Here is a 27,990-nt window from a genome sequence, read left to right as displayed (position 1 = left end):
AACCTGGTAATTAAGTTCACTGAACCTGAACACCGAGACAGAGTGTGATCTGTGTCACAGACCTGCGGTCTCTGTGGCTGATGCATTGTGGGAGTGCGATGGAGCATCCGAACAGCATGATGTGTCTATAGCAGGACAGTTGATTCAGGTAACTGAAAAACTTCAGGAACATCTGCAGCTCGCTGCTCTTGACGACCGTTGTCCCTGGCAACACTCCGCTCTGGTTGTACGGCAACATGTTACACTGAATCTCTGTGATGTCAAAGCATAAACCTGTAACCAAACACAAGAGAAATCTGATTGGCTGACGTGTTGAGCAAGAAGCGATTTCAGTGGTTTAGAGGAGATGCGTTTTGAGTGATTTCACACTTCTTAATAAAAGAAATAAAAGTTGTGCATGTGTGTGAGTCGTGTGTGTCTGTGTGTGTGTGTGAAAGAGAGTTGTGTGTTTCTGTGTGTGTGTGTGTGTGTGTCTGTGTGTGTGTGAGAGAGAGTTCTGTGTGTGTGTGTATGTGTGTGAGTCGTGTGTGTCTGTGTGTGTGTGAGAGAGAGTTCTGTGTGTCTGTGTGTGGGTGTGTTTGGAAGTGAGTCTGTGTGTGAGAGACTGATTGTACTTGTGATTCTAGTGCTCAAGTCAAAGTCAGAAATACGAGAGGAACAGCCTTCACACACACACACACTCACAGACCTCTGGAAAGATGATTAATCATTAGGCTGTTTGGAGGAGACAGAGACAAATAAAACATATGGTGCACCCTCTGTAGAGGGCATCACAAGAGGACACACACTCACAGATGACTTTCAGGACAGAACCTTCACTGAGGACACTGAAACACGCCGTCTCACACACAAATGGACAGAGAGAGAGAGACGGGAGAAAAATCTGTGCTGAAATTAGATTAGCAGCTGGTCTGCAGAGGACAAAAGCAGCAAGATGTTTGACAGAGAGACAGAAGCAAAAGGCAGATGAAAGCAAAGCATATGACATTAAAAGGGACTGTTCTTCAGATGAACACATTTTTATTTTAAATAATCCATCTTTGTGAGTATATGTTACCCAATGGTGATGCTCCACAAAGCAACCGGGCACATGATGGCAATCCACACTCATTTCATTTTGATAAATTTCTTAGAAAACAACACTTAATATGTTCATTTTGAAAGTAAATGTATCTTAACTTAATGTAGTTTCAATATTTGTTCCGTAAAACAAGACACAAAAACTGAGATACATTTATTGACTTTCTGCTCTGTTTGACACCTTTTTAAAGTCTTAAACTTTGCAAATGTGAATTAAGGTTTTTTAAGACCTGCAGAAACCCAACATTTGAGACTTGCAACAGACTCACAGAGATGAATTATTTAAAAAAACAACAACATTGTGTTCATCTAAAGAAAGACATCTGGGATGACGAAAGAATATTTGGTCATTTTTGGATGGAGTATCGTTTCAAGCCACACATGCATCATATCCAGGATCGTACCAGCGTCTGTGCTGATGCTGGTCATCGTGGAGACAGACGTCCACTGGTCCACAGCGGCCGCAGCAGTGGGGCCCACCGATGGAGACGAGGATGAGGATGAGGATGAAGAGGTGTCTGCACGAGGCATCCAGTGTGCCGAGTCCCACTGTGGAGGGGTGTTAGTCAGGTCGACCTGCTGCGTGCCGGACTGTGGAGTAATCGTACCGTTGTCGGCCATCATCGGGCCGGGGTCAGTGCTGTTAAAGGGCCCATCGGTTGCTATGGACAAAGAAGATCCAGCATCCAGAAGGCCATTCCCAAATAAACCTGGACAAAGATGGAAAACCAGAGTCGATAAAAGAAACAGCAGTGTAACAGCTTAAATATAAAAACAGCAACAGTTGAAGAAGTAAAGATTTTTACACACACACACACACACACACAGACACACAGACACACACGTACACACGCACGCACACACACACACAGACACACACGTACACATGCACGCACGCACACACACACACACACAGAGACACACCTGTACACATGCACGCACGCACGCACACACACACACACACACACACACACACACACACACACACGTACACACGCACGCACACACACACACTCACACACAGACACACAGACACACACGTACACACACTCACACACAGACACACACGTACACACGCACACACACACACACACACACACACACACACACACACACACACACACACACACACACACACACAGTGTGTCTAGTAACACATCCAGACACGTGTGATCTGATCAGCACTGATGGCTCCATGAAGAACCTTTAACTTCCATTGTATCTTTACATTGCACAAAATTTTCTTTATAGTGGAAAAAGATTTTTTAAATGATTAAATGTTCTTCACACTGAGAAAAACTAATGATTAATTTACAGTTTTTTCGATTGCTCAACGACAGTGGGCACAACTGGAGTCACGTGCACAACTCTAGTATGCACAGCAGCAGTTCAAGTGGACCAAACTCTAGTTCGTTTTTCATTGCTTGAACACAGTTTTCAAAACTCTACACACTTATCTCACGACTTTAACCACAACCTGCACAACACTGTGGATTTACAGCACTTTGTTCAAATGCTAACACACTGCTGTCAAAACTGTGAAGCACACATTCAAAACAGAATAGATTTCAGCCTTGTGCCTTTCAAACCCTGTTGATTGCAATTTCAGGATTAGCCCTGAAAATTATTTGTTCAAATAGTGTTTTTCCTCTCGGTGTGTTCTGAGTGACGGTGTGTGTTATCTCAGCGAGGGGTGTGTGTAGTGTTTCTCCTCTCGGTGTGTTCTGAGTGACGGTGTGTGTTATCTCAGCGAGGGTTGTGTGTGGTGTTTCTCCTCTCGGTGTGTTCTGAGTGACGGTGTGTGTTATCTCAGCGAGGGGTGTGTGTGGTGTTTCTCCTCTCGGTGTGTTCCGAGTGACGGTGTGTGTTATCTCAGTGAGGGTTGTGTGTGGTGTTTCTCCTCTCGGTGTGTTCTGAGTGACGGTGTGTGTTATCTCGGCGAGGGTTGTGTGTGGTGTTTCTCCTCTCGGTGTGTTCTGAGTGACGCAGTGTGTTATCTCAGTGAGGGTTGTGTTTAGTGTTTCTCCTCTCGGTGTGTTCTGAGTGACGGTGTGTGTTATCTCAGCGAGGGTTGTGTGTAGTGTTATCTCAGCGAGGGTCGTGTGTGGTGTTTCTCCTCTCGGTGTGTTCTGAGTGACGGTGTGTGTTATCTCAGCGAGGGTTGTGTGTAGTGTTTCTCCTCTCGGTGTGTTCTGAGTGACGGTGTGTGTTATCTCAGCGAGGGTCGTGTGTAGTGTTTCTCCTCTCGGTGTCTTCTGAGTGACGGTGTGTGTTATCTCAGTGAGGGTCGTGTGTGGTGTTTCTCCTCTCGGTGTGTTCCAAGTGACGATGTGTGTTCTCTCAGTGAGGGTTGTGTGTAGTGTTATCTCAGCGAGGGTCGTGTGTGCTGTTTCTCCTCTCGGTGTGTTCTGAGTGACGGTGTGTGTTATCTCAGTGAGGGTTGTGTGTGGTGTTTCTCCTCTCGGTGTGTTCTGAGTGACGGTGTGTGTTATCTCAGCGAGGGTCGTGTGTAGTGTTTCTCCTCTCGGTGTCTTCTGAGTGACGGTGTGTGTTATCTCAGTGAGGGTCGTGTGTGGTGTTTCTCCTCTCGGTGTGTTCCGAGTGACGGTGTGTGTTCTCTCAGTGAGGGTCGTGTGTGGTGTTTCTCCTCTCGGTGTGTTCTGAGTGACGGTGTGTGTTATCTCAGCGAGGGTTGTGTGTGGTGTTTCTCCTCTCGGTGTGTTCTGAGTGACGGTGTGTGTGTTATCTCAGCGAGGGTCGTGTGTAGTGTTTCTCCTCTCGGTGTGTTCTGAGTGACGGTGTGTGTTATCTCGGCGAGGGGTGTGTGTAGTGTTTCTCCTCTCGGTGTGTTCTGAGTGACGGTGTGTGTTATCTCAGTGAGGGTTGTGTGTGGTGTTTCTCCTCTCGGTGTGTTCTGAGTGACGGTGTGTGTTATCTCAGCGAGGGTTGTGTGTGGTGTTTCTCCTCTCGGTGTGTTCTGAGTGACGGTGTGTGTTATCTCAGCGAGGGTCGTGTGTGGTGTTTCTCCTCTCGGTGTGTTCTGAGTGACGGTGTGTGTTATCTCAGCGAGGGTTGTGTGTGGTGTTTCTCCTCTCGGTGTGTTCTGAGTGACGGTGTGTGTTCTCTCAGCGAGGGTTGTGTGTGGTGTTTCTCCTCTCGGTGTGTTCTGAGTGACGGTGTGTGTTCTCTCAGTGAGGGTCGTGTGTGGTGTTTCTCCTCTCGGTGTGTTCCGAGTGACGGTGTGTGTTCTCTCAGTGAGGGTTGTGTGTAGTGTTTCTCCTCTCGGTGTGTTCTGAGTGACGGTGTGTGTTATCTCAGCGAGGGTCGTGTGTAGTGTTTCTCCTCTCGGTGTGTTCTGAGTGACGGTGTGTGTTATCTCAGCGAGGGTTGTGTGTAGTGTTTCTCCTCTCGGTGTGTTCTGAGTGACGGTGTGTGTTATCTCAGCGAGGGTTGTGTGTAGTGTTTCTCCTCTCGGTGTGTTCTGAGCGACGCGGTGTGTGTTCTCTCAGTGAGGGTCGTGTGTGGTGTTTCTCCTCTCGGTGTGTTCCGAGTGACGGTGTGTGTTATCTCAGCGAGGGTCGTGTGTGGTGTTTCTCCTCTCGGTGTGTTCTGAGTGACGGTGTGTGTTATCTCGGCGAGGGTTGTGTGTAGTGTTTCTCCTCTCGGTGTGTTCTGAGTGACGGTGTGTGTTATCTCAGCGAGGGTTGTGTTTAGTGTTTCCCCTCTCGGTGTGTTCTGAGTGACGGTGTGTGTTATCTCAGTGAGGGTTGTGTGTAGTGTTTCCCCTCTCGGTGTGTTCTGAGTGACGGCGTGTGTTATCTCAGTGAGGGGTGTGTGTGGTGTTTCTCCTCTCGGTGTGTTCTGAGTGACGGTGTGTGTTATCTCAGTGAGGGTTGTGTGTAGTGTTTCTCCTCTCGGTGTGTTCTGAGTGACGGTGTGTGTTATCTCAGTGAGGGGTGTGTGTGGTGTTTCTCCTCTCGGTGTGTTCTGAGTGACGGTGTGTGTTATCTCAGTGAGGGGTGTGTGTGGTGTTTCTCCTCTCGGTGTGTTCTGAGTGACGGTGTGTGTTATCTCAGTGAGGGGTGTGTGTGGTGTTTCTCCTCTCGGTGTGTTCTGAGTGACGGTGTGTGTTATCTCAGCGAGGGTCGTGTGTAGTGTTTCTCCTCTCGGTGTGTTCTGAGTGACGGTGTGTGTTATCTCAGCGAGGGTCGTGTGTAGTGTTTCTCCTCTCGGTGTGTTCCGAGTGACGGTGTGTTATCTCAGCGAGGGGTGTGTGTGGTGTTTCTCCTCTCGGTGTGTTCTGAGTGACGGTGTGTGTTATCTCAGTGAGGGTTGTGTGTAGTGTTTCTCCTCTCGGTGTGTTCCGAGTGATGGTGTGTGTTATCTCAGCGAGGGTCGTGTGTAGTGTTTCTCCTCTCGGTGTGTTCTGAGTGACGGTGTGTGTTATCTCAGCGAGGGTCGTGTGTAGTGTTTCTCCTCTCTGTGTGTTCTGAGTGACGGTGTGTGTTATCTCAGCGAGGGTCGTGTGTAGTGTTTCTCCTCTCGGTGTGTTCTGAGTGACGGTGTGTGTTATGTCAGCGAGGGTCGTGTGTAGTGTTTCTCCTCTCGGTGTGTTCTGAGTGACGGTGTGTGTTATCTCAGCGAGGGTCGTGTGTAGTGTTTCTCCTCTCGGTGTGTTCTGAGTGACGGTGTGTGTTATCTCAGCGAGGCTCGTGTGTAGTGTTTCTCCTCTCGGTGTGTTCTGAGTGACGGTGTGTGTTATCTCAGTGAGGGTCGTGTGTAGTGTTTCTCCTCTCGGTGTGTTCTGAGTGATGGTGTGTGTTATCTCAGCGAGGGTCGTGTGTAGTGTTTCTCCTCTCGGTGTGTTCTGAGTGACGGTGTGTGTGTTATCTCAGTGAGGGTCGTGTGTAGTGTTTCTCCTCTCGGTGTGTTCCGAGTGACGGTGTGTGTGTTATCTCAGTGAGGGTCGTGTGTAGTGTTTCTCCTCTCGGTGTGTTCCGAGTGACGGTGTGTGTGTTATCTCAGCGAGGGTTGTGTGTAGTGTTTCTCCTCTCGGTGTGTTCTGAGTGACGGTGTGTGTGTTATCTCAGTGAGGGTCGTGTGTAGTGTTTCTCCTCTCGGTGTGTTCCGAGTGACGGTGTGTGTGTTATCTCAGCGAGGGTTGTGTGTAGTGTTTCTCCTCTCAGTGTGTTCTGAGTGACGCGGTGTGTTATCTCAGTGAGGGTTGTGTTTAGTGTTTCTCCTCTCGGTGTGTTCTGAGTGACGGTGTGTGTTATCTCAGTGAGGGTCGTGTGTAGTGTTTCTCCTCTCGGTGTGTTCTGAGTGACGGTGTGTGTTATCTCGGCGAGGGTTGTGTGTGGTGTTTCTCCTCTCGGTGTGTTCTGAGTGACGGTGTGTGTTATCTCAGTGAGGGTCGTGTGTAGTGTTTCTCCTCTCGGTGTGTTCTGAGTGACGGTGTGTGTTATCTCAGTGAGGGTTGTGTGTAGTGTTTGGCTGCACTGAGTCTGTTTTGAGCCATGTGTTAAGAGTTGTGTTGCTTGAAATGAGTTTTGCAGGTGATGTGAACTGTTTAGCCAAGGTGACTGTTGCTAGTGCAGACTGTAGTTAGAGTTTTGCACATGTAGCTCCAGATGTGCTCACTGTCGTTTAGCAATCGAAAAAAACTGTAAGCACTGATCACTTAAAGGTTCTTTGGGGAACCAGAAATGGTTCTTTCGTGGCATCATTGTGAAAACCCCCTCTTGAAACATTTAGTTTTATGAAAGTAGTCTTTTGATCTGATCTGACGCAGTGATGTGACCAATTGGAGCTGCTTCACCAAGGAAATTTCAGCCAACACAAATACACCATAATAAACAAACTATTATCATTTCCACAAATTAGGTCAGATCGTTTTCATGCCAGCAGTGAACTAGACCCTCGTCCGGAAAGATTTCACAGCAAGCAAGCGTGAGAATCACCACAACGAACAAATATGTTTGTTTGTAAAAAGGGATCTTTAACCCAAAACTGAAGTTGTGTCCATTGTGTCCAATTTACTCCATTCATCTCATTCAAACATGACTTTCTTTCTTCTGTGAAACAAAAAAGGGGTTCATTGTATGGACAAAAGACATTTATCAAAATATCTTCTTTTGTGTTCCACGGAAGAAAATCATTCATACAGGTTATGAGCAACATGAGGGTGAGCAAAGGATAATTTTTGGCATTGAACGATGCCTTTAATTGTTAATAGGACAGAACACTGGAATGGAGTCAAATGAGAGAGGACCAGAGGAAGACCGCTGTATAAAATCATAACACGTGGAGACAGAGCGGAGTCTTACATCAAGGTCAGATCTCATTGGGGGGGGGGGGGTGAAGTCTAGATCGCATTATCATCATCATCATCATCATCACTACCCTCTCAGGGTTCAGTTCTCCTCCAAAAAACAGCGTGGACAACATGCAGCGCTCATCGTGGATCAGTCCAGAGGTTCTTCTGTTCGTCTGTGCTCTATAACAGGCCCTGACACACCTGACATTCTGGTCAAAGCAGACGAGGCAGACACATTCCCCATCACACCTGCTGTTTTAATCCGTCTCTTTTGTCCACTTTCCTGACTTCTCTGAGGGGAGGGACTATGGACGTGTGCACGTATGGGCTTTTTCTGATCTTTCGACCACGCTGTGGATTTGTGTTAGAATCAGGAATGATATAAGAACATTGTACTTTTTAATTTTTTAAATTATTATTATTTTTTTTTTCCTTCAGACCAAGCTTACTGTTTCAGCTGGCAATGTTTAAACGCTTCTGGTTAACGCTCCACTAACACGTCCTGTAATGTTTATGTCAGCATGCAGAGAGGAACTGTTCTTTTGTAGATGTTTAAACGTATTCAACCACATGAGCGTCTACACAACCAAAACAATGTGGTCGAAAGCGTTTTAGAAAATGGACAAGTGCAAACCATTTCAGATCCCATTCATGCCAGTATGTAGCATTATGCACTTATGATCACATTGACAAAAATGCATTTTAATACCAGGTTCCTGCAGAGTTCAGCTCCAACACACCTGAACCAACCGGTGAGCGAGTTATACCTTCACAAACCTCAAGAAAATCAACCCTGCAGATGCAAGTAGTGACATGAGGCGCCTCACACGAGACCCATCTGACCCTGAGTCCATGGAGCAGTGCTGAAGAAGAGCACAGGAAGCTGCAGGTGAAAGTAATTCTGCAAACATCTGCATACGGCCTCGCTGTGAAACACACATCTGCTCTGAGTCTGCATCCCTGAGATTCTGGCCAGTGTTTCTTCTGAAACGGCACGTCTCATGTCTCCTTAATATGAATCAGTCGTGCTGTGTTAGAGACAGAGACAGAGACAGAGAGAGAGAGAGACGACAGCCACTGTGACGGTGCAAAAACAGGTTCGGTGACACAGCAGAACGTCCGGACAGGACGGGTGTCTCGGATTCACAGCTCCGATCACGTCCCACCAAAGAGCCTTTCTGGCCAATAAACAAAGAGCGGCAGAGAGACAGAGACAGAGAGGACAAAGGCAGGACAGGGTGGGAGGAGATGTCTTCAGTGTGCACATCTGTCCAGATGGTGACCTTTTGACCTTGGAAGCATCAAATGCCTTCTTTGAGCATTTATGAGGAGCAAACTGAGAGAGAGGAGATGCATCTGAACCAACACACACACACACACACACACACAAACCTAAACAAACCCTCTCAGAAACCTGTGCAAATCACTAGATTTCAATACAAACATGATTTGATTGATTTATAACTAGTGAGGTCCGGCTCACTAGTGTTTAACTGGATATTTTCAATGACATTTTGGACCTCACAAGTACAGTCAGACCTGTAGAAACCCACACACAGACTGCACAGACGTGTGTGCTACATCGCTGCAGATTTCTCTTTTTCAGAGACTCTTTCTATGACAGTGAACATCATGATGTGACTCATTTGGCAGGAGACAAAATTAGACATAACAGCCTGAAAATTACACAGATACACGGACAAATGTCATGAGAGCTGAGTGAAGATGCTCCAATCATCTCACACACACCATCAGCATACACAGAGAGACAGCAGATGTGTGTGTGTGTCACAATTGTTATTTAACACTTGTTTGTCTCATCACTCCATGTGTCCAGACTGAGAGCAGGCTGAAGGGATCCGCTCGGTGTGTGTGTGTGTGTGTGTTACCTGTCAGCGCCAGCAGCAGCACACACACACAGATGAGGCCGCACACACATGGCAGCAGGATGAAGAGCAGTAGTCGCAGATGTTTCCCGCAGCGCTGCGTGTGTGTGAATGCTTCACCCATGATGAGCTCATCTGACACACACACACCTGAGGACACACACTCACACAGAGAGAGAGAGAGTTTGCAGTGAGTTTGTGTATCAGCAGGACTTCTGATAACAGAATTCAAGAGCCAGATATTTAGCTGAATCACATTCATAACAACAGCTAATATAAATCTCAGTCATAATGGTAAATGTTCCTTTAAATACAGTCATACTCATAATGAATAGAAATTACATTTGAAATGGCACAGTGAAGTTTGATCGTGTGCGCGTGTCTCACCGGTAATGGGCTGGAAATCAGCGACGATCCGGAGCATCAGAGCCACACACACCACGAGCAGAGCACAGGCTATTTTTACCCAGGTATTTTTCGCTTCAGAGTTTCCAGCTTGTGCATGAGAATCTGACACACACACACACACACACACACACACACACACACCAAGGAGTTATTTATAGGAATGGAAAGGAAGGAGAAAAACTAAAGTGCGTGAGTTCAACTTGACACAAACTCTCACACACAAACACACACACACAATCTCTCACTCTCTCTCTCTCTCTCACACACACACACACACACACACACACACACAAACACGCTCTCACTCTCAATTCAATTTAATTCAATATTGCTTTATCGGCATGACTGTAAATGATACAATATTGCCAAAGATTAGTATACATGTACAACAAAAATATAAATAAATCAATTAAAATAATAAATGTAACAATAATAATAATTAAATGAACATCACAGTAATAGACTTTAATATTATAACATCTTAGAAATATCAAACTGGAACAAAGTATAACGTCTCTCTCCCTGACACACACACACACGCACGCACGCACGCGAGAGAGAGAGAGAAACTGAATACTTACTGAAAGTTCACTGCAGCCGATTCCATCGCAAATACCCTCTCTCTCACTATCTATTCTATTTTATTGTGTTATTTCATTTATAACTCAGCTTGTTTATTTTATTATCAAGGATCGGTCTGTCTGAGCACGAGCAAGTCTGCGCGCGACCCGCTCCACACTGACGAGCGAGTCCCGCGCGCTCCTTTATATCTCCACCCGTCAACACTGAGAGAGAGAGAGAGAGACTGAGAGAGGGAGAGAGAGAGAGAGACTGAGAGAGAGATCAGCTCCTCGATTACAGCTCGAACTCACTCCACTTCTGATCTCACAAAAACTCACAAAACGAGGAAAGCCGATTCTAATTCAGCGGATGCAGAAAATAGTTTATGAAATGAAAAAAGGCTTCTCTCTTCTTTTTTGGATTTTAGCTCTAGCTTCAGCTCTAGTGCACTAATATAGTTTAGAATGTTAGAAGTTTATTTCTATAGCGCTTTTCACCATACAAATAGTTGCAAAGCAACTTAACAAAAATTAAAGGGGTCATATGATGCAATTTCAATTGTTTATTTCTCTTATGAGTGTCACAAGCTGTTTGTGAATAGATAAGATCCCTAAAGTTGCAAAGACTAAAGTCTCAAATCCAAAGAGATAATCTTTATCAAAGAAAACACCTCGTTTAAACACGCCCCCACACGTCTACATCACTGTGTGGGAAGATTTGCATAACTCCGCCCACATGTTCACACAAAGAAAGAAGGCGTGACTTTTATTCTCTCTGTTGCCGCCGGCGTCATGTTGGAGACGCTGTGTGTTTCGTTGTGAAAGTGAAAATACTTTGGTCTTCCAAAAGAGGACACGACTAGAAATCAGTGGTTAAGATGCATTTAGACTGTTCCAGAACAGTTCAACCCTAATATTCAGATGTGTGCGGCACATTTTATGGAGGATTGTTCCCTGATCCTGGGAGAGAAGACTTCAAACATAACCCCAGGTATTTATTCAATACAGTGGCTAAAATAACGAAAAATAAAGCCTCAACAAGTGTTGACATTTCCCAACACCACAGCAGTAATGACTTTATGAACTACTTTACTTCTAAAATCGATACTATTAGAGATAAAATTGCAACCATTCAGCCGTCAGCTACAGTATCACATCAGACAGTGCACTATAGACCCCCTGAGGAACAGTTCCACTCATTCTCCACTATAGGAGAGGAAGAATTGTATAAACTTGTTAAATCATCTAAACCAACAACATGTATGTTAGACCCTATACCATCTAAGCTCCTGAAAGAGGTGCTTCCAGAAGTCATAGATCCTCTTCTCTTCTGACTATAATTAATTCCTCATTGTCATTAGGATATGTCTCCAAAACCTTCAAACTGGCTGTTATTAAGCCTCTCATCAAAAAACCACAACTTGACCCCAAAGAACTAGTTAATTATAGACCAATCTTGAATCTCCCTTTTCTGTCCAAGATACTAGAAAAGGTGGTATCCTCACAATTATATTCCTTCTTAGATAAAAATGGTATCTGTGAGGATTTCCAGTCAGGATTTAGACCGTATCATAGTACTGAGACTGCTCTTCTTAGAGTTACAAATGATCTGCTCTTATCATCTGATCGTGGGTGTATCTCTCTATTAGTTTTATTGGATCTTAGTGCTGCGTTTGACACAATTGAACACAACATTCTTTTGCATAGACTTGAACACTTTGTTGGCATCAGTGGAAGTGCATTAGCATGGTTTAAATCGTACTTATATGACCGCCATCAGTTCATAGCAGTGAATGAAGATGTATCCTATCGATCACAAGTGCAGTATGGAGTACCTCAAGGCTCAGTACTAGGGCCGCTACTGTTCACGCTTTATATGTTACCCTTGGGAGATATCATCAGGAAACATGGTGTTAGCTTTCACTGTTATGCTGATGATACTCAGCTCTATATTTCTTCGCAGCCCGGTGAAACACACCAATTTGAAAAACTAATGGATCGCATAGTCGATATAAAAAACTGGATGACGAGTAATTTCTTACTGCTAAATTCTGAAAAAACAGAGGTGTTAATTATAGGACCTAAAAACTCCGCTTGTAATAACCTAGAACACTGTCTAAGACTTGATGGTTGCTCTGTCAATTCTTCATCATCAGTTAGGAACCTAGGTGTGCTATTTGATCGCAATCTTTCCTTAGAAAGCTATGTTCCTAGCATTTGTAAAACTGCATTTTTCCATCTCAAAAATATATCTAAATTATGGCCTATGCTCTCAATGTCAAATGCAGAAATGTTAATCCAAGCATTTATGACCTCAAGGTTAGATTATTGTAATGCTTTATTGTAGAGCTGAAACAACGAATCGATTTAATCGATAAAAATCGATTATTAAAATAGTTTTCAACTAATTTAGTCATCGATTCGTTGCTAAATAACTTTTATTTGCCGTAAGCGGCTCATTTCGTGCATATTTCAAATCTGCGGTGACCAAAGTGTGGCAGTAATGAGCCACCGGAGGTTTTACTCAGCCAGTACAGCAGGAGAAGTAGCGAATAGCCAATAGCTGGCCTCGTTTTATGTCACGTGCTTCCCGAACGGCGTCTCTGCAGCATTCAGCGGGATGTGGGAGACTGGGAGTACTTTACTTTGAGCCTTCAAAAAAGAAGAGTAACCTGTAAACTCTGCACTACTGAACTGTTTAAGGGGACGTTCACATATCGTGTCTTTTGCGCGCTCAAGTTCGTTATTTCCAACACCGCACCGCATCGAGTTAAAAACATCTCAACTTTTCAGAATGCAGCAACCGCACCGCGGGTCATGTGACAAGAACTAACCAATCAGCTTCATCCTTTCCCGTAACAACGTTAAAAGCTCAGTCAAAATGAAAGGAACAGCTGATCATAGTTGTATATGGATTTCCATTTTGAAATAAATTTAGTAGCAGAGCTACTGCAAGCGATTTTTAGAGCTGCAAATACATTTATCCTTTGCTGAAATTTCCGCGTCTTCAAGGAGAGAGCACATCATGGTTGCTTAGCAACGGCAGACGCCTCAGGGGCGCTTCTGCACGAGCGCTTTGGAAAGAAGGAGAAAGCGGCGCGCCTAGCGTTTTCCACGCGTTTTTAGGCGCGATTTGTGAACGGCCCCTAAGACTTTCATTTGTGCAGATTCTCCAGTACAATGTTGTTTGCAAATGTTTAGTCGTAAAAGCTGATAACATTGCTTTTTAACAGTTAACATTTAAAGCTTTACAAACATGTTCTGTGATCAGTTTGTCGTTTACCAGTTCAAAATTCAGTCGTGCAGCCTAATTATGACTGAATGAGAGAGGTAAATGTTTAAAGATATTTAAAATGCACTTTTTTCTAAGTATTCACTGCTCTTTTTCACACAGCAGGTTTTTTGTGTGTGACTGTCCAATTTTTTTTTCTGGACAACCTTCTGATGGATTTTACTTTAAATTGTGAGTTCCATTCAGGTTTCATGCCATTGGCACTTTTTTTAAAGGATTGTTTACAATTTCACAGCAAAAGCTATAAAGCTGTTTCCCAGTAAATAATAAAATACAATGCACTGCAATTTTATTCTGTTTTAACCTTATTCTTCGTGAAAATATGTTCTGAAAGATTCCTTAATAAGCTTTGTTCAGGATGTTAAACTACTTTAGGAGCTCTAAGGACTGCCATGGTGAAAACATTATTTTAAATCTCCTTGTGAAATTTGCTAGAGTATGGGTCAGTGTTCTGATTGCAGAAGAGTTCGACAAAGGATTACTAACACAATAAAACAACTCCAGGTATATTTTTGATGAGGATATGACAGTGCAAAATGGTTAAAATCTCTTAAAAATCTATGCTGAAGGATAAAGACCATTTATTAATAATTTACTTGGGGAAAAAATGGAAAAAACTAAAATATAAGTACATAAACCGATTAATCGTAAAAATAATCGACAGATTAATCGATTATCAAAATAATCGTTAGTTGCAGCCCTACTTTATTGTGACCTTAGGGAGCGTAATATCCTGTGCAGTGTATTTGATGGACACATTTGTAAAGCTCATTTATCTGCTATCAAACTTTGAGATGTTGTTGTTATAATAACTCGTGGCCTCTTGATTCGGATTTGACGTTCTGACAGCGAAAGCTTCACGCTCTCGAACCTGATCTCCACTTTATGTTGCAATTATTTTTCTTATATGACCACAAAGTCAGTTTACAATATCTACCATTGTAACATGTTTACATCTGCCAATATACAGTGTGTGCCTATACAGAGTGTATCTTGTTACCTATATATATATATATATATATATATGCATTTTTTTTAAACACCTTGAAGAAAATCGTAAAATTCAGAACTAACAATGTCCAATTCATGAAGTCAGATCTGAATAAATCAGACTGATCTGGTCTTATCTACTGTAAGACAAAATTCATATGGACGATTAAGTAAATCAATCAGTCCCATACATCACTAACACAAAGTCTTTATTTTTAAAGTTGATAAGTTCACATCACCCAAATGTCACCCACGGAATCATGTTCTCTAAATAATAGAAATAAAATCATGACACTTTTAATTTACTTCACAGTTTTAATAAGAGTGAAGAAAATCACAGCTTCCACTGTGCAACGACTAAATAATCATATGCATGTATATAACTAGCATTCTAATTATCTACGCAAGTCAATTAAAGGGTGAAAAAAAAATGTAGTTTACAAAACAGAGAAAATATTGTTAACATTCAAGAAGCTGCTGAGGTACGTTCACTGTCCTTCATTCTCCCTGTCTGTCTCCTGATTGGTCAGCTGCAGCAGACAGAATGCTGCCACAGCCAACAGGATGCCACAGAAGGCCATCAGGAGGCGGAGCCTATATCTGTGCCACACCCCCTCCTCTGCCTCCACCTCGGTGACTTTCCTGTTCTTCTTCCTCCGTCCTTTCTGTCGTTTCTCAAATGCCTCCAGTTCAGCCTGAAACACACACACACACACACACACACACACACACACACACACATAAAAACTCTCTCTCAGAGGCTACATCAGCGATAATCTCTCAAACACAATGTACATTGTGGGGGAAGTCGTGGCCTAATGGTTAGAGAGTTGGACTCCCGATCGAAAGGTTGTGAGTTCGAGTCCCGGGCCGGCAGGAATTGTGGGTGGGGGGAGTGCATGTACAGTTCTCTCTCCACCTTCAATACCACGACTTAGGTGCCCTTGAGCAAGGCACCGAACCCCCAACTGCTCCCCGGGCGCCGCAGCATAAATGATGAACACTGCTCCGGGTGTGTGTTCACAGTGTGTGTGTGTGTGTGTGTGCACTTCGGATGGGTTAAATGCAGAGCACGAATTCTGAGTATGGGTCACCATACTTGGCTGAATGTCACGTCACTTTCATCATAGATCCTAATATCCACTAACCCACCCAAAAACATCCTCACCCTAACCTGCTGATGTGAGATGTAAAGCTAAACATTAACTGATTAAAGAGCGTCTGAAACAGTGAGCAGCTCTTCAGATCACAATCATTTTCTCAGATCTCATTTGACATTCATGCATTTCTCGACTCACCTGCTGTTTTCTCATTTCTCCCTCCAGAGCAGCTCTTTCCTCTGCTGCACAAGCCTGAAACACACACACACAAACACAGTTAACGGTTTCTCCAAGTTTCCCACTGAGCTGATGGCTCTGTGTGTGTGTGTTTATGTGAAATGGAATCTGTGTCCATTAACTCTCTCAGCTGGGCTGGAAAGTGTGTGTGTGTTTGCGGTTTTAAAGTTTCACACTATCTCTGTCTGAGCCAAAAGAATCAATGACCCAGCAGTGGATTTTATGGCCCGTCTCTATGACAACAGTTCCTGTGTCGCTCTACACATCACAGCCGTAACTGTGTGTGAGTGACTTTAGGGACAGCATTGTGAACTAAATCTGACAAAAAATAAGAAAACAATGTTTTTTTTTATTTGGAGTTTGTGCTGGTGTGGTATGTGCACAGAGTGTGTTTGTGTGTGTGTTACCTCTGCGTGTTTCTTCTGTAACTCTCGACACGTCTCATCACACATGACCAAGTCATTCTCGGATCTCACACGAGAACAGGGGAATTCCTAAACACATACAAGCACCATTTACACAGTTAAAGCCATGAAACAGCTTCCTGACGAAAGACGAAACACAAACTCAATCACAGATGCTCATGTCTCGGTCACGATTCCCGTTTCTTCGTGTCATCTACTGTGTGTTGTGATGTGTCTGCTCCCATCAGGATTTCTGCAGCCGATACAGACTACTGATTTCTTTTCATCATGATGGGCCGATAAAGATCCCAATCTTTTTATTCCCAATCAAAACATTTTAATAGGCCTTTAAAAATGGAGCTTACACAAAACCCTCTTATTAAAGAGGATACAAAATGTCAAACTGAGCATAACTGGAACCCATGAGGTGAAAGGCTGTCAGTGCAGTTACACGGTTTATGAACTGTCTTTATGAATATACAAATATACTTAAAAATGCTGATTCATTCACGAATCAAACACTGTCAAAATTTAATAATTTTCAAGACTTAATTGACTATCAAAGCATCACCTTGTTAATGCTGCGTTCGCAAATAAAGGAATGATTTGTCCAAAAAGAATGATTCATTATCAATTGAGAATTTGCTATAGGTATGGTGTGATGGCCAGTGAATACAGGACAAACCGCTTTCCGTACAGCTTTCAGAAGGAACTTTGATGCCTTAAATGTGGGATGACTCCGTATTATACAGAACGGCCTAACCCTAGCAGAGTCAACGCACTGAACAGCACAGATGCAGTCATGGGAAATCCCCTTAAATGATGAAAGGATACTGCGACAAAGATATTGTGTTCATCTGACAACTGATGGAAAACAGACTCTTTTTACACAAATATATGACTTGACCTGAAGAAGGACAGATGCAAGTAATCGCACATGCTCAGTTCAGCTGTCACTGTTTGCTTTGTGTGTGTGTGTGTGTGTGTGTGTGTGTGTGTGTGTGTGTGTGTGTGTGGAGTCCCTTCTCTGTATCACACAGACTACTGACAAGGTGCCAGAGGCAGCAAATCAGATTCGAAGTATTAAATCTTTTAGCTAATGTTCCTCAACGTGGTATTTCTTTTTTTATTGTTTCTTCAGACCTCATAATTCCTCACAGGTGATCGTATTCATATCTAGGCTGGGGCTAAAGTTTAACACTAGCTTTCTAATCTTTTTGTATTCTCTCTAGGGATGTGTTTTTTTTTACTGGTTAGCCATTAACCAACCGTAAGAATTTAAAAAAGTCATTTATTTTCAGTAATTTATCTAAATATTTATGGTTAAAAAACACTAGGCGTATAAACAAATTGTGTTTTTAGAGGGAGAGAGAATAAAAATATATGTCGCATTTCATCATCTCATCCAGAAACAGGCCTAATGCTGACGCGAAATGTTTACAAACATTATAATAAACACTGTAAATATAGCTAGGCTATTTTAGTTCTCCTCACAACTAATCCTTTCAATTTACAGTATTTAGAAAAGAACAAGAAATAAAATATAAGAAGCTATAGCAATATAATCAACAAGACAAAAATTCCTTTAGGCTAAACGAAACTGAAACCAACTTGGGTCTCTAATTCGACACAAAATCAAATGTTTCCGTATTCGCCATGTATTTGAATGGCAAATTATTATTTATTACGTACTTAACTCACGTTCCAATATCCACGTAAAACAAGATGTTTTGCAGAACATCACGGCGGTATGGTGATAACACTTAATGGCACAGATTTTATTACATATTTAAACTGAGCATTGTGTTTTTTTCCATATGTTTGACTGACTGTATTTTATTATGATAATGAACAGGCTGCATCGTCAAGGTAGCAATGAACTGTAGAATTTGGAATTGGAAAAGATTTGCCTTTATTTTTTTACATTCACAATAAAAACAAATCTTTGTGCTGTTATGTGGTAAGCCTAAAGAAAAGATAGAATGACACTTTCTGCCGTCTGGTTTTTCTTTTCGCGCAGCACAAAAATGAACAGAATCTCTGCATACTAGGCTACTTGTTGCAGTTTTTTCTGAATTCATTAAGTAAAAATATATTTCTCGTATAGGTCTATATATATATATATATATACACAGTCGTGGCCAAAAGTTTTGAGAATTACATAAATATTAGTTTTCAAAAAGTTTGCTGCTAAACTGCTTTTAGCTCTTTGTTTCAGTTGTTTCTGTGATGTACTGAAATATAATTACAAGCACTTCATACGTTTCAAAGGCTTTTATCGACAATTACATGACATTTATGCAAAGAGTCAGTATTTGCAGTGTTGGCCCTTCTTTTTCAGGACCTCTGTAATTCGACTGGGCATGCTCTCAATCAACTTCTGGACCAAATCCTGACTGATAGCAACCCATTCTTTCATAATCACTTCTTGGAGTTTGTCAGAATTAGTGGGTTTTTGTTTGTCCACCCGCCTCTTGAGGATTGACCACAAGTTCTCAATGGGATTAAGATCTGGGGAGTTTCCAGGCCATGGACCCAAAATTTCAACATTCTGGTCCCCGAGCCACTTAGTTATCACTTTTGCCTTATGGCACGGTGCTCCATCGTGCTGGAAAATGCATTGTTCTTCACCAAACTGTTGTTGGATTGTTAGAAGAAGTTGCTGTTGGAGGGTGTTTTGGTACCATTCTTTATTCATGGCTGTGTTTTTGGGCAGAATTGTGAGTGAGCCCACTCCCTTGGATGAAAAGCAACCCCACACATGAATGGTGTCAGGATGCTTTACTGTTGGCATGACACAGGACTGATGGTAGCGCTCACCTTTTCTTCTCCGGACAAGCCTTTTTCCAGATGCCCCAAACAATCGGAAAGGGGCTTCATCGGAGAATATGACTTTGCCCCAGTCCTCAGCAGTCCTTTCACTATACTTTCTGCAGAAGATCAATCTGTCCCTGATGTTTTTTTTGGAGAGAAGTGGCTTCTTTGCTGCCCTTCTTGACACCAGGCCATCTTCCAGAAGTCTTGTCCTCACTGTGCGTGCAGATGCGCTCACACCTGCCTGCTGCCATTCCTGAGCAAGCTCTGCACTGGTGGCACTCCGATCCCGCAGCTGAATCCTCTTTAGGAGACCATCCTGCCGCTTGCTGGACTTTCTTGGATGCCCTGAAGCCTTCTTTACAAGAATTGAACCTCTTTCCTTGAAGTTCTTGATTATGCTATAAATTGTTGATTTAGGTGCAATCTTAGTAGCACAATATCCTTGCCTGTGAAGCCATTTTTATGCAACGCAATGATGGCTGCACGCGTTTCTTTGCAGGTCACCATGGTTAACAATGGAAGAACAATGATTTCAAGCATCACCCTCCTTTTAACATGTCAAGTCTGCCATTCTAACCCAATCAGCCTGACATAATGATCTCCAGCCTTGTGCTCGTCAACATTCTCACCTGAGTTAACAAGACGATTACTGAAATGATCTCAGCAGGTCCTTTAATGACAGCAATCAAATGCAGTGGAAAGGTTTTTTTGGGATTAAGTTAATGTTCATGGCAAAGAAGGACTATGCAATTCATCTGATCACTCTTCCTAACATTCTGGAGTATATGCAAATTGCTATTATAAAAACTTAAGCAGCAACTTTTCCAATTTCCAATATTTATGTAATTCTCAAAACTTTTGGCCACGACTGCATATATATATATGTGCTAGCTATATTATGTTTTCTCCGCTTGCAGAAGCGCTGCAGGAGCGTGATGTGAAGATCATGTGAATCCTCATGTTCTGTTGTTTGCTGCTTTTTGCGCATGTAAAATTAATTCCCGGAAAACAAATGTTAGTATTTTTAACGGGTCACAGTCACTTATCCTTTCTCATTTAATTCAATTCAAATTTTAAATAATCTTGTCTGTTAACGTTTAATAATCGGTTAACTTGAGTCGGTTTTCGGTTAGGAAAAATAACCGAAATGAACATCCCTACTTCTGATTTCTTTTCATTTATTATACAATTAACAAAAGCAAAAAATACCTCTGACACTAGCTTGCTCTATTCTTTTTCTATTTATTTCATTATTTAAAAAACCCTTGCTACGTGTTCTGCGTTTAAGCTAACTGAGACTTGATATAGCACTTACATATCATTGCTCTTTTGTTGATTTTGATTGCTTCCACTGTCCTCAATTGTAAGTTGCTTTGGATAAAAGCATCAGCTAAATCAGTGGTCCCCGACCCCGGGCCGCGGCCCGGTACCGGTCCGTGTGTCATTTGGTACCGGGCCGCACAAGAAGGAATAAATAATTTACATTAAAGCTGCAGTTGGTAACTTTTGGCGCTCGCGTCTGGCGGAAGAACATTGTAGCCGGAGCTACTTCTCTCTGTTTACATCTATGGCGAGTCACGCAGGTACTGTGCTACTCTGCAGCGTGGCCGACCCCAACCAGACTAAAATAGTCCGAATATAAACACTTATCATAGGTGTACCGTAGTGATTCATGGTTTGGAAAATGGATTCATGATGTACTCACTCATTATATATATTTTTTACATTTTCAACAAAAAACAACACTGTGGCACAGCCCTGCGCTGATTGGACCAGTAGAGCCGTGAGCAGTGGATTTTTGCAAGACAAATAACAGAGGTGGAGGTAGAAGTGCGCTGAGCCATAACGATCTTTTATTTTGGAAAAAGGCAGGATACTCTGTGTTATTTTCATGGATTTTATATTCGTTTTTGTGGTGCATTTTATTTTTTAGGCATGTTTAAACGTCACCATATTGGGTTAGGGGCAGAGAGGATGTTATTCATGTTATGTTGTTGGCACGATGTTAAGAGGACGCTGCTATTAAAGTTTTATACGAATACACAGTGGATTCATGTTTATTATTATATTTACAATATACCACAGTTTTTATGCCAGTCGTATCATTTTATTTTGTATTTATCCGTCACACCTTAAAGCCCGGTCCATGAAAATTTTATCTGACATTAAACCGGTCCTTGGTGCTAAAAAGGTTGGGGACCACTGTGCTAAATGACTAAATGTAAATGTAAAATGTGATTCTGACCTGGTACAGATCGATCCGAGCATCCCTAGTTTGTTCTGTGTGTTTGTACCTTTTTGATCCTCTTGCAGGAACACTTGATCTTCACTCGCTGTGTGCAGATCTGATCGCACTCATCCGGGTGACACAGCAGCTTACAGCGGTGCCCACATCCCAACTGCACATACCCATAAACCACCAATTATCACAGGCCTTTAACAGCTACTGCATCCCTCCTGAACGCAGCCGCATCCCGACATTAAAACACTGTTAGCTTTGCACAGAACTAACACTACAAATCATTCCTAGTCTGAATGTATGGACACACAAGCACTGGTCTCAGAGAATGACACACAAACACACGATCGAGTGTTGCAGCACCTGTTTTGGACACTGATTCTGACAGGAGCTCAGCAGCTGTTTGCCCTGTTCATCTGCAGATGTGAACTTCCTACAAAACACACACACACTCAATGAACATGTTAAAGGGATAATTTAGAAAAATCACTCACCCTTAATCTATCCTAGGTGTACATGACATTCTTATTTCAGACGAATACAATCGGAGTTATATTAAACAATGTCCAGGCTAACCATGCTTTATAATGGCAGCCCAAAGTTTGAAATCCAAAAAATTTCATCCATACATCATAAAAAGAGCCTCACACGGCTCTGGGGGGGGGTAATAAAGGCCTCCTGAAGCGAAGCGATTCATTTGTGTAAGAAACTTAATAAACCATACGCATGTTCACGAGAGAGTGGTGTCCAGCAGAAACAAAACTTCAATCACGAATTAGTAGTACAAAACGAGGAAATGTATAAAAAAATAATAAAAAAAACAGAGGACACTGGTTTTCCTTTGCTGTAAACAGAACTGTTTTTTTGCGAGACAAACATAATCTCACCGGAGCTAATGCTACGCCTGCAGTCTACATCCTCCGCTGAACACCACTCTCTCACAAACACACGTATGACAGTGAGATTAAGGTTTATAAAGCTGTAAATATGCCTTTGGACTTTGGACTTTTTATGGACTTTTATAATGGATGGGTGAAATTTTCTGGACTTAAATCTTTGGGCTACCATCCACTGCCATTATAAAGCATGGATTAGCCTGGACATTATTTAATATGACTCCAATTTTATTTGTCTGAAAGAAGAATGTCATATACACCTAGGATGGCTTGAGGTTGGGTAAATCATGGGGTAATGATTTAATTTTTGGGTGTATTATATGACTGTTGTTATCAAGAACAGGTTTTCAAATATTTCCATCAAATGAGAGCTGCAGAGAGTCCAGCGGTCACTCACACACACTCGATGTACAGGCTGGAGATCTTACAGTGGCAGCGCTGACGGACCATCAGCCGACAGGGAGGGCATTTACCCTGGTGACAGGGCAGTGCACACGGGTGGGTACAGCCGAGGGGACGAGGCTTTGAACAGCCCTCCTCACACTGCCCACACTCCTGACCGGCCTACACACACATACAGAGAGAGAGAGTCACACACACAAACACTGAAAACAGACAGAAAGCCAGTCATTGTGAGGACAGAGCTCATGGATAAAGGGTCATAGGGTCATGTGACCTACCTTAGTTTTGTCTGAGTTTGGCAAAGCGGTCACATGATGGCACTCCAAAATGCATGTATGGTTACCACATGCTAAAGTCCGTCCACATGACCGGCCGCAGGAAAACGGCCCACGAGTGTGACATGGAACCGGACTCACCTTCAACACACAGATTTACATGATTCAGAGTCATTTTATTTTACTATAATCATTTACATGTTAATATACTAGACTGTTTCTAAAGCCTACTGAAGAACAGAAATGCAAAAAAATGACATGCAAAAGGACATCAGCAATGCAAAGTAATCACATGTAAAATAAGACATTGCATGAATGACATACAGTGATTGTTATTAAAGCTGCTAAAGGGATTGAGTCCAGAGTAATAAGTGATTTTCTCTCCATCTTGTGTTGTTTGATGAACATTGACAGACAATAACAGATTGTTAGGCTGCTGTCAATCAATCAATCAATCAATCAATCAATCAATCAATCAATCATTTATTTATATAGCACATTTAAAACACAACCAAGGTTGACCAAAGTGCTTCACAAGCAATCAAAGAAACACAGTAGAACAAATAAAACAGATACAGCATGCATATATAATACAAAAAAAGAACAAGCGAGCAGTAATAATATAGCTGAAAATAGCTATATAGTGTTAAAAGCCATGGAGAATAAATGAGTCTTTAGCTGAGTTTTAAAAATGTAGATAGACGGGGCATGCCTAATAAACATCGGAAGGCTATTCCATAGCTTCGGGCCTGCGGCAGCAAAAGATCGATCGCCACTTTTTTTAGTTTTACTTTAGGGACTGTTAGGAGGCCATGGTCACTGGATCTCAGGTTTCTAGATGGTGTATAAGGAACCAAAAGTTCAGTTAAATATTGCGGTGCCACGTTATTCAAAGCTTTGTAAACAAATAATAAAATTTTAAACTCAATCCTGTACTTGACTGGTAGCCAGTGAAGGGACATTAACACAGGTGTTATATGGTCAAACTTACGCTTCCCTGCAAGCAATCTAGCGGCTGCGTTCTGAACTAGCTGTAGGCGGGAGATAGATGCCTGAGTAATGCCATAGTGCAATGAGTTGCAGTAATCAAGCCTACAGGTAATGAAGGCATGAATGGCTATTTCTAAGTTATTTCTTGAAAGAATGGATTTTACTTTACTGAGAAGGCGAAGTTGGTAAAAACATGACTTGACTACAGCAGAAATCTGTTTATCAAATTTTAAATTTGAATCAAATAAGAAGCCCAAATTCCTAACACACTTTGAGTTATAAGGGGTGAGAGGGCAGAGGTCAAGGTCAAAATCGCAGTTTTCCTTGGGGCCGAACAGAATAAACTCAGTTTTGTTTTCATTTAAATGAAGAAAATTGAGGGAAAGCCATGCCTTAAGATCATTCAGGCAGTCTAACAGTGGCTGAAGAGAAGAATCATTATTGCATTGTAGGGGAAGGTAAAGTTGGGTGTCGTCAGCATATAAATGAAAGGAGACACCATATTTTTTAAAGATAGTGGCCAGAGGAAGTAAATATAGAGAGAATAACACCGGCCCAAGGATTGATCCCTGGGGGACACCACAATTAAGCGGTTTATTAGAGGATGAATATTGACCTAACTGAACAGTAAAACATCTATCTGACAGATAAGAGCGAAACCACTGTAAGACAGAACCCCGAAGTCCTACACAAGACTCCAAGCGTGACAGAAGAATGCTGTGGTCTACTAAGTCAAAAGCGGCACTTAGGTCCAAGAGGATCAGAGCCAATGGTTTGCCAGAATCTGTGATAAAATATATGTCATTAAGAACTCTTAAAAGAGCAGACTCAGTGCTATGTAAAGCTTTAAAACCAGATTGAAAAACTTCATTAATTGAATTATTTAACAGGAAAGTTTGTAATTGTACCAAAACTGCTTTCTCCATAATCTTTGAAATAAAAGGGAGATTTGAAATGGGTCGAAAACTGGAGAGAGATGATTGATCTAGATTAGGTTTTTTAATATAAGGAGTTATCACAGCCTGTTTGAGGCAGACAGGAACAGTGCCCGTATGTAAGCACTTGTTAATGACTGACAGCAGGCTTGAACCCATAGCACCCACATTTTGTTTTAGGAAATGTGATGGAACAATATCATGTAGGCATGATGTAGGCTTAAGACGATCCACAATTTCCTTACAGGCCTGAAAGCTGAGTGGCTCAAACACAGACCATGTGACGGAATATAGTGGAATCTCTGGCAAATCATGTCCTGTCTGAGACATCTTAGATCTAATAGCCAATACCTTATTAGTGAAAAAGTTTGCAAAACTTTCACAGAGCGAGACAGAAGGCTCAGGAAAAAGATTAACAGGTGGATTTAACACAGAGTCAATAGTGGAAAACAGCACACGCGGGTTATTTCTATTAAGCATAATTAAATCGGAGAAATATTTACTCTTAGCAGCTTTAGCTGCCCTCTGAAATGAGGAAAGAGAGTTTCGCATAATTTCGTATGAAACATGCAATTTGTCTTTTTTCCATCTGCGCTCGGCTTGCCGGTCAAGCCTGCCTAAGAGAGCGCACTGAGTCATTAAACCATGGAATTGGCACTGATTTACGAAATTTAAGCTTTAAAGGTGCAATACTGTTCAGAATAGAAGCACAGGTGGAATTAAAATAACTGAGATGTTCATCCGCATCCAGGTTATGTAGAGTAGATTCAGTTTTAAAAGAAGTCCACACCTCATGAAATGCAGCAATGAACTCCTCACTGGAATGTGCACTGAGGGTACGAGACATACGCCCCATAGACTGAGTTTTTAGTGAATGACCAAAATATGGGACATTAAAAATTACAGGCATATGATCAGAGAAGGTTGCATTGCTAATTGTGATATCGGAGACAGATAGACCATGAGTTAAAATCAAGTCCAAAGTATGACCCTGTTGATGCGTGGGGCCAGAAACCCACTGAACAAAGTCAAAGGATTCAATAAGATTTAAAAACTCCATGGACAAGGTTATAGATGCACAGCAAACATGAATATTAAAATCACCAAGCAGCAGTATTTTATCATAAGCAGTGACAAGGTCTCCGACAAATGCAGCAAATTCATTAATAAATTCTGAGTTATATTTGGGAGTACGATATAACAATGTAATAGTGACAGGATTTGCTAGTAGTATTTGGAATAATTGCACCTCAAAACTGCCGTATGAAGATGCAGATAAAATTTGACAAGAAAATGTGTTTTTAAAAACAGTTACTAACCCCCCACCACGGCCAGAGCAGCGTGGGGTATTTAGAAAGTCACAACCCTGCGGTAGTAATTCAACCAGCGAGCTGGATTCGCCAGGTTTAAGCCATGTCACTGTCACTTTGAGAACTGACGAAAAAAATCTAATTTCAGCGGCATCTCAATCAATTTATATTGCCTCTTACTTATCTGACCATCACCAATTCGTAGCATAGAATGACGAGATATCATATTGATCACAACTACAGTATGGAGTGCCACAAGGTTCAGTACTAGGACAGTTGCTTTTCACACTTTACATGTTACTCTTGGGGGACATCATCAAGAAACATGATATTAGCTTTCACTGTAATGCTGATGATACTCAGCTCTATATTTCTTTGCGGCCAGATTAAACATACAAATTATCAAAACTGACGGATAGTTCTGTACGATACATCACATGCCATTATCATGCACATCTCAACAGTAAAGACATCACTGTGTATTAAATGCTGCTCCATCTGGAAGCAAGTGATAGAGATTTGCTACTAATTACAGAAACGGCTTTACTGGCGAGATGCGCATGACAATTACATGCAATTTATCGTGCAGCCATATTAACGGAAAGCATAGTTGATAAAAAAAAACTAGTAATTTCCTACTGCTAAATTCTGAAAAAATAAATAAATAAATAACAGAGGTGTTAATTATAGGACCAAAAAACTCCGCTGGTAATAACCTAGAACACTGTCTAAGACTTGATGGCTGCTCTGTCAATTCTTCGTCATCAGTTAGGAACCTAGGTGTGCTACTTGATCGCAATCTTTCCTTAGAAAGCCACGTTTCTAGCATTTGTAAAACTGCATTTTTCCATCTTAAAAATATATCTAAATTACGGCCTATGCTCTCAATGTCAAATGCAGAAATGTTAATCCATGCATTTATGACCTCAAGGTTAGATTATTGTAATGCTTTATTGGGTGGTTGTTCTGCACGCTTAGTAAACAAACTACAGCTAGTCCAAAATGCAGCAGCAAGAGTTCTTACTAGAACCAGGAAGTATGACCATATTAGCCCGGTCCTGTCAACACTGCACTGGCTCCCTATCAAACATCGCATAGATTTTAAAATATTGCTTATTACTTATAAAGCCCTGAATGGTTTAACACCTCAGTATTTGAATGAGCTCCTTTTACATTATAATCCTCTACGTCCGCTACGTTCTCAAAACTCAGGCAATTTGATAATACCTAGAATATCAAAATCAACTGCAGGCGGCAGATCCTTTTCCTATTTGGCGCCTAAACTCTGGAATAACCTACCTAACATTGTTCGGGAGGCAGACACACTCTTGCAGTTTAAATCTAGATTAAAGACCCATCTCTTTAACCTGGCATACACATAACATACTAATATGCTTTTAATATCCAAATCCGTTAAAGGATTTTTAGGCTGCATTAATTAGGTAAACCGGAACCGGAAACACTTCCCATAACAACCTATGTACTTGCTACATCATTAGAAGAATGGCATCTACGCTAATATTTGTCTGTTTCTCTCTTGTTCCGAGGTCACAGTAGCCACCAGATCCAGTCTGTGTCCAGATCAGAGGGTCACTGCAGTCACCCGGATCCAGTACGTATCCAGACCAGATGGTGGATCAGCACCTAGAAAGGACCTCTACATCCCTGAAAGACAGCGGAGACCAGGACAACTAGAGCCCCAGATACAGATCCCCTGTAAAGACCTTGTCTCAGAGGAGCACCAGGACAAGACCACAGGAAACAGATGATTCTTCTGCACAATCTGACTTTGCTGCAGCCTGGAATTGAACTACTGGTTTCATCTGGTCAGAGGAGAACTGGCCCCCCAACTG

At 42.1% G+C, this 27,990-nt stretch overlaps 2 protein-coding genes across 2 annotated transcripts in view; both read right to left on the bottom strand.

Moving 5' to 3' along the window:
* The window catches only part of corin (corin, serine peptidase), a 32,751-nt gene extending 22,314 nt beyond the window's left edge, over positions 1 to 10,437 (bottom strand). The window contains exons 1-5 of the mRNA XM_059547124.1: positions 10,272 to 10,437; positions 9,670 to 9,792; positions 9,286 to 9,432; positions 1,485 to 1,790; positions 63 to 273 (exon numbers count right to left, since the gene is read on the bottom strand). Coding sequence (XP_059403107.1) covers positions 63 to 273; positions 1,485 to 1,790; positions 9,286 to 9,432; positions 9,670 to 9,706 — 701 coding nt within the window. The 5' untranslated portion in view covers positions 9,707 to 9,792; positions 10,272 to 10,437. The remainder of the gene's footprint in view (positions 1 to 62; positions 274 to 1,484; positions 1,791 to 9,285; positions 9,433 to 9,669; positions 9,793 to 10,271) is intronic.
* A 4,287-nt stretch (positions 10,438 to 14,724) lies between these two features.
* nfxl1 (nuclear transcription factor, X-box binding-like 1) overlaps positions 14,725 to 27,990 on the bottom strand; it is a 51,360-nt gene continuing 38,094 nt past the window's right edge. The window contains 7 exon segments of the mRNA XM_059547122.1: positions 14,725 to 15,227; positions 15,831 to 15,884; positions 16,277 to 16,363; positions 21,385 to 21,489; positions 21,693 to 21,762; positions 22,623 to 22,789; positions 22,906 to 23,043. Of these exon segments, the coding sequence (XP_059403105.1) occupies positions 15,021 to 15,227; positions 15,831 to 15,884; positions 16,277 to 16,363; positions 21,385 to 21,489; positions 21,693 to 21,762; positions 22,623 to 22,789; positions 22,906 to 23,043 (828 nt within the window). The 3' untranslated portion in view covers positions 14,725 to 15,020.

The sequence above is a fragment of the Carassius carassius genome, unplaced genomic scaffold (genome assembly GCF_963082965.1).
Source record: "Carassius carassius unplaced genomic scaffold, fCarCar2.1 SCAFFOLD_92, whole genome shotgun sequence".
Taxonomy (NCBI): domain Eukaryota; kingdom Metazoa; phylum Chordata; class Actinopteri; order Cypriniformes; family Cyprinidae; genus Carassius; species Carassius carassius.
The sequence above is the reverse complement of the archived record's forward strand: the minus strand, read 5'-3'. Positions and strand labels throughout refer to the sequence as shown.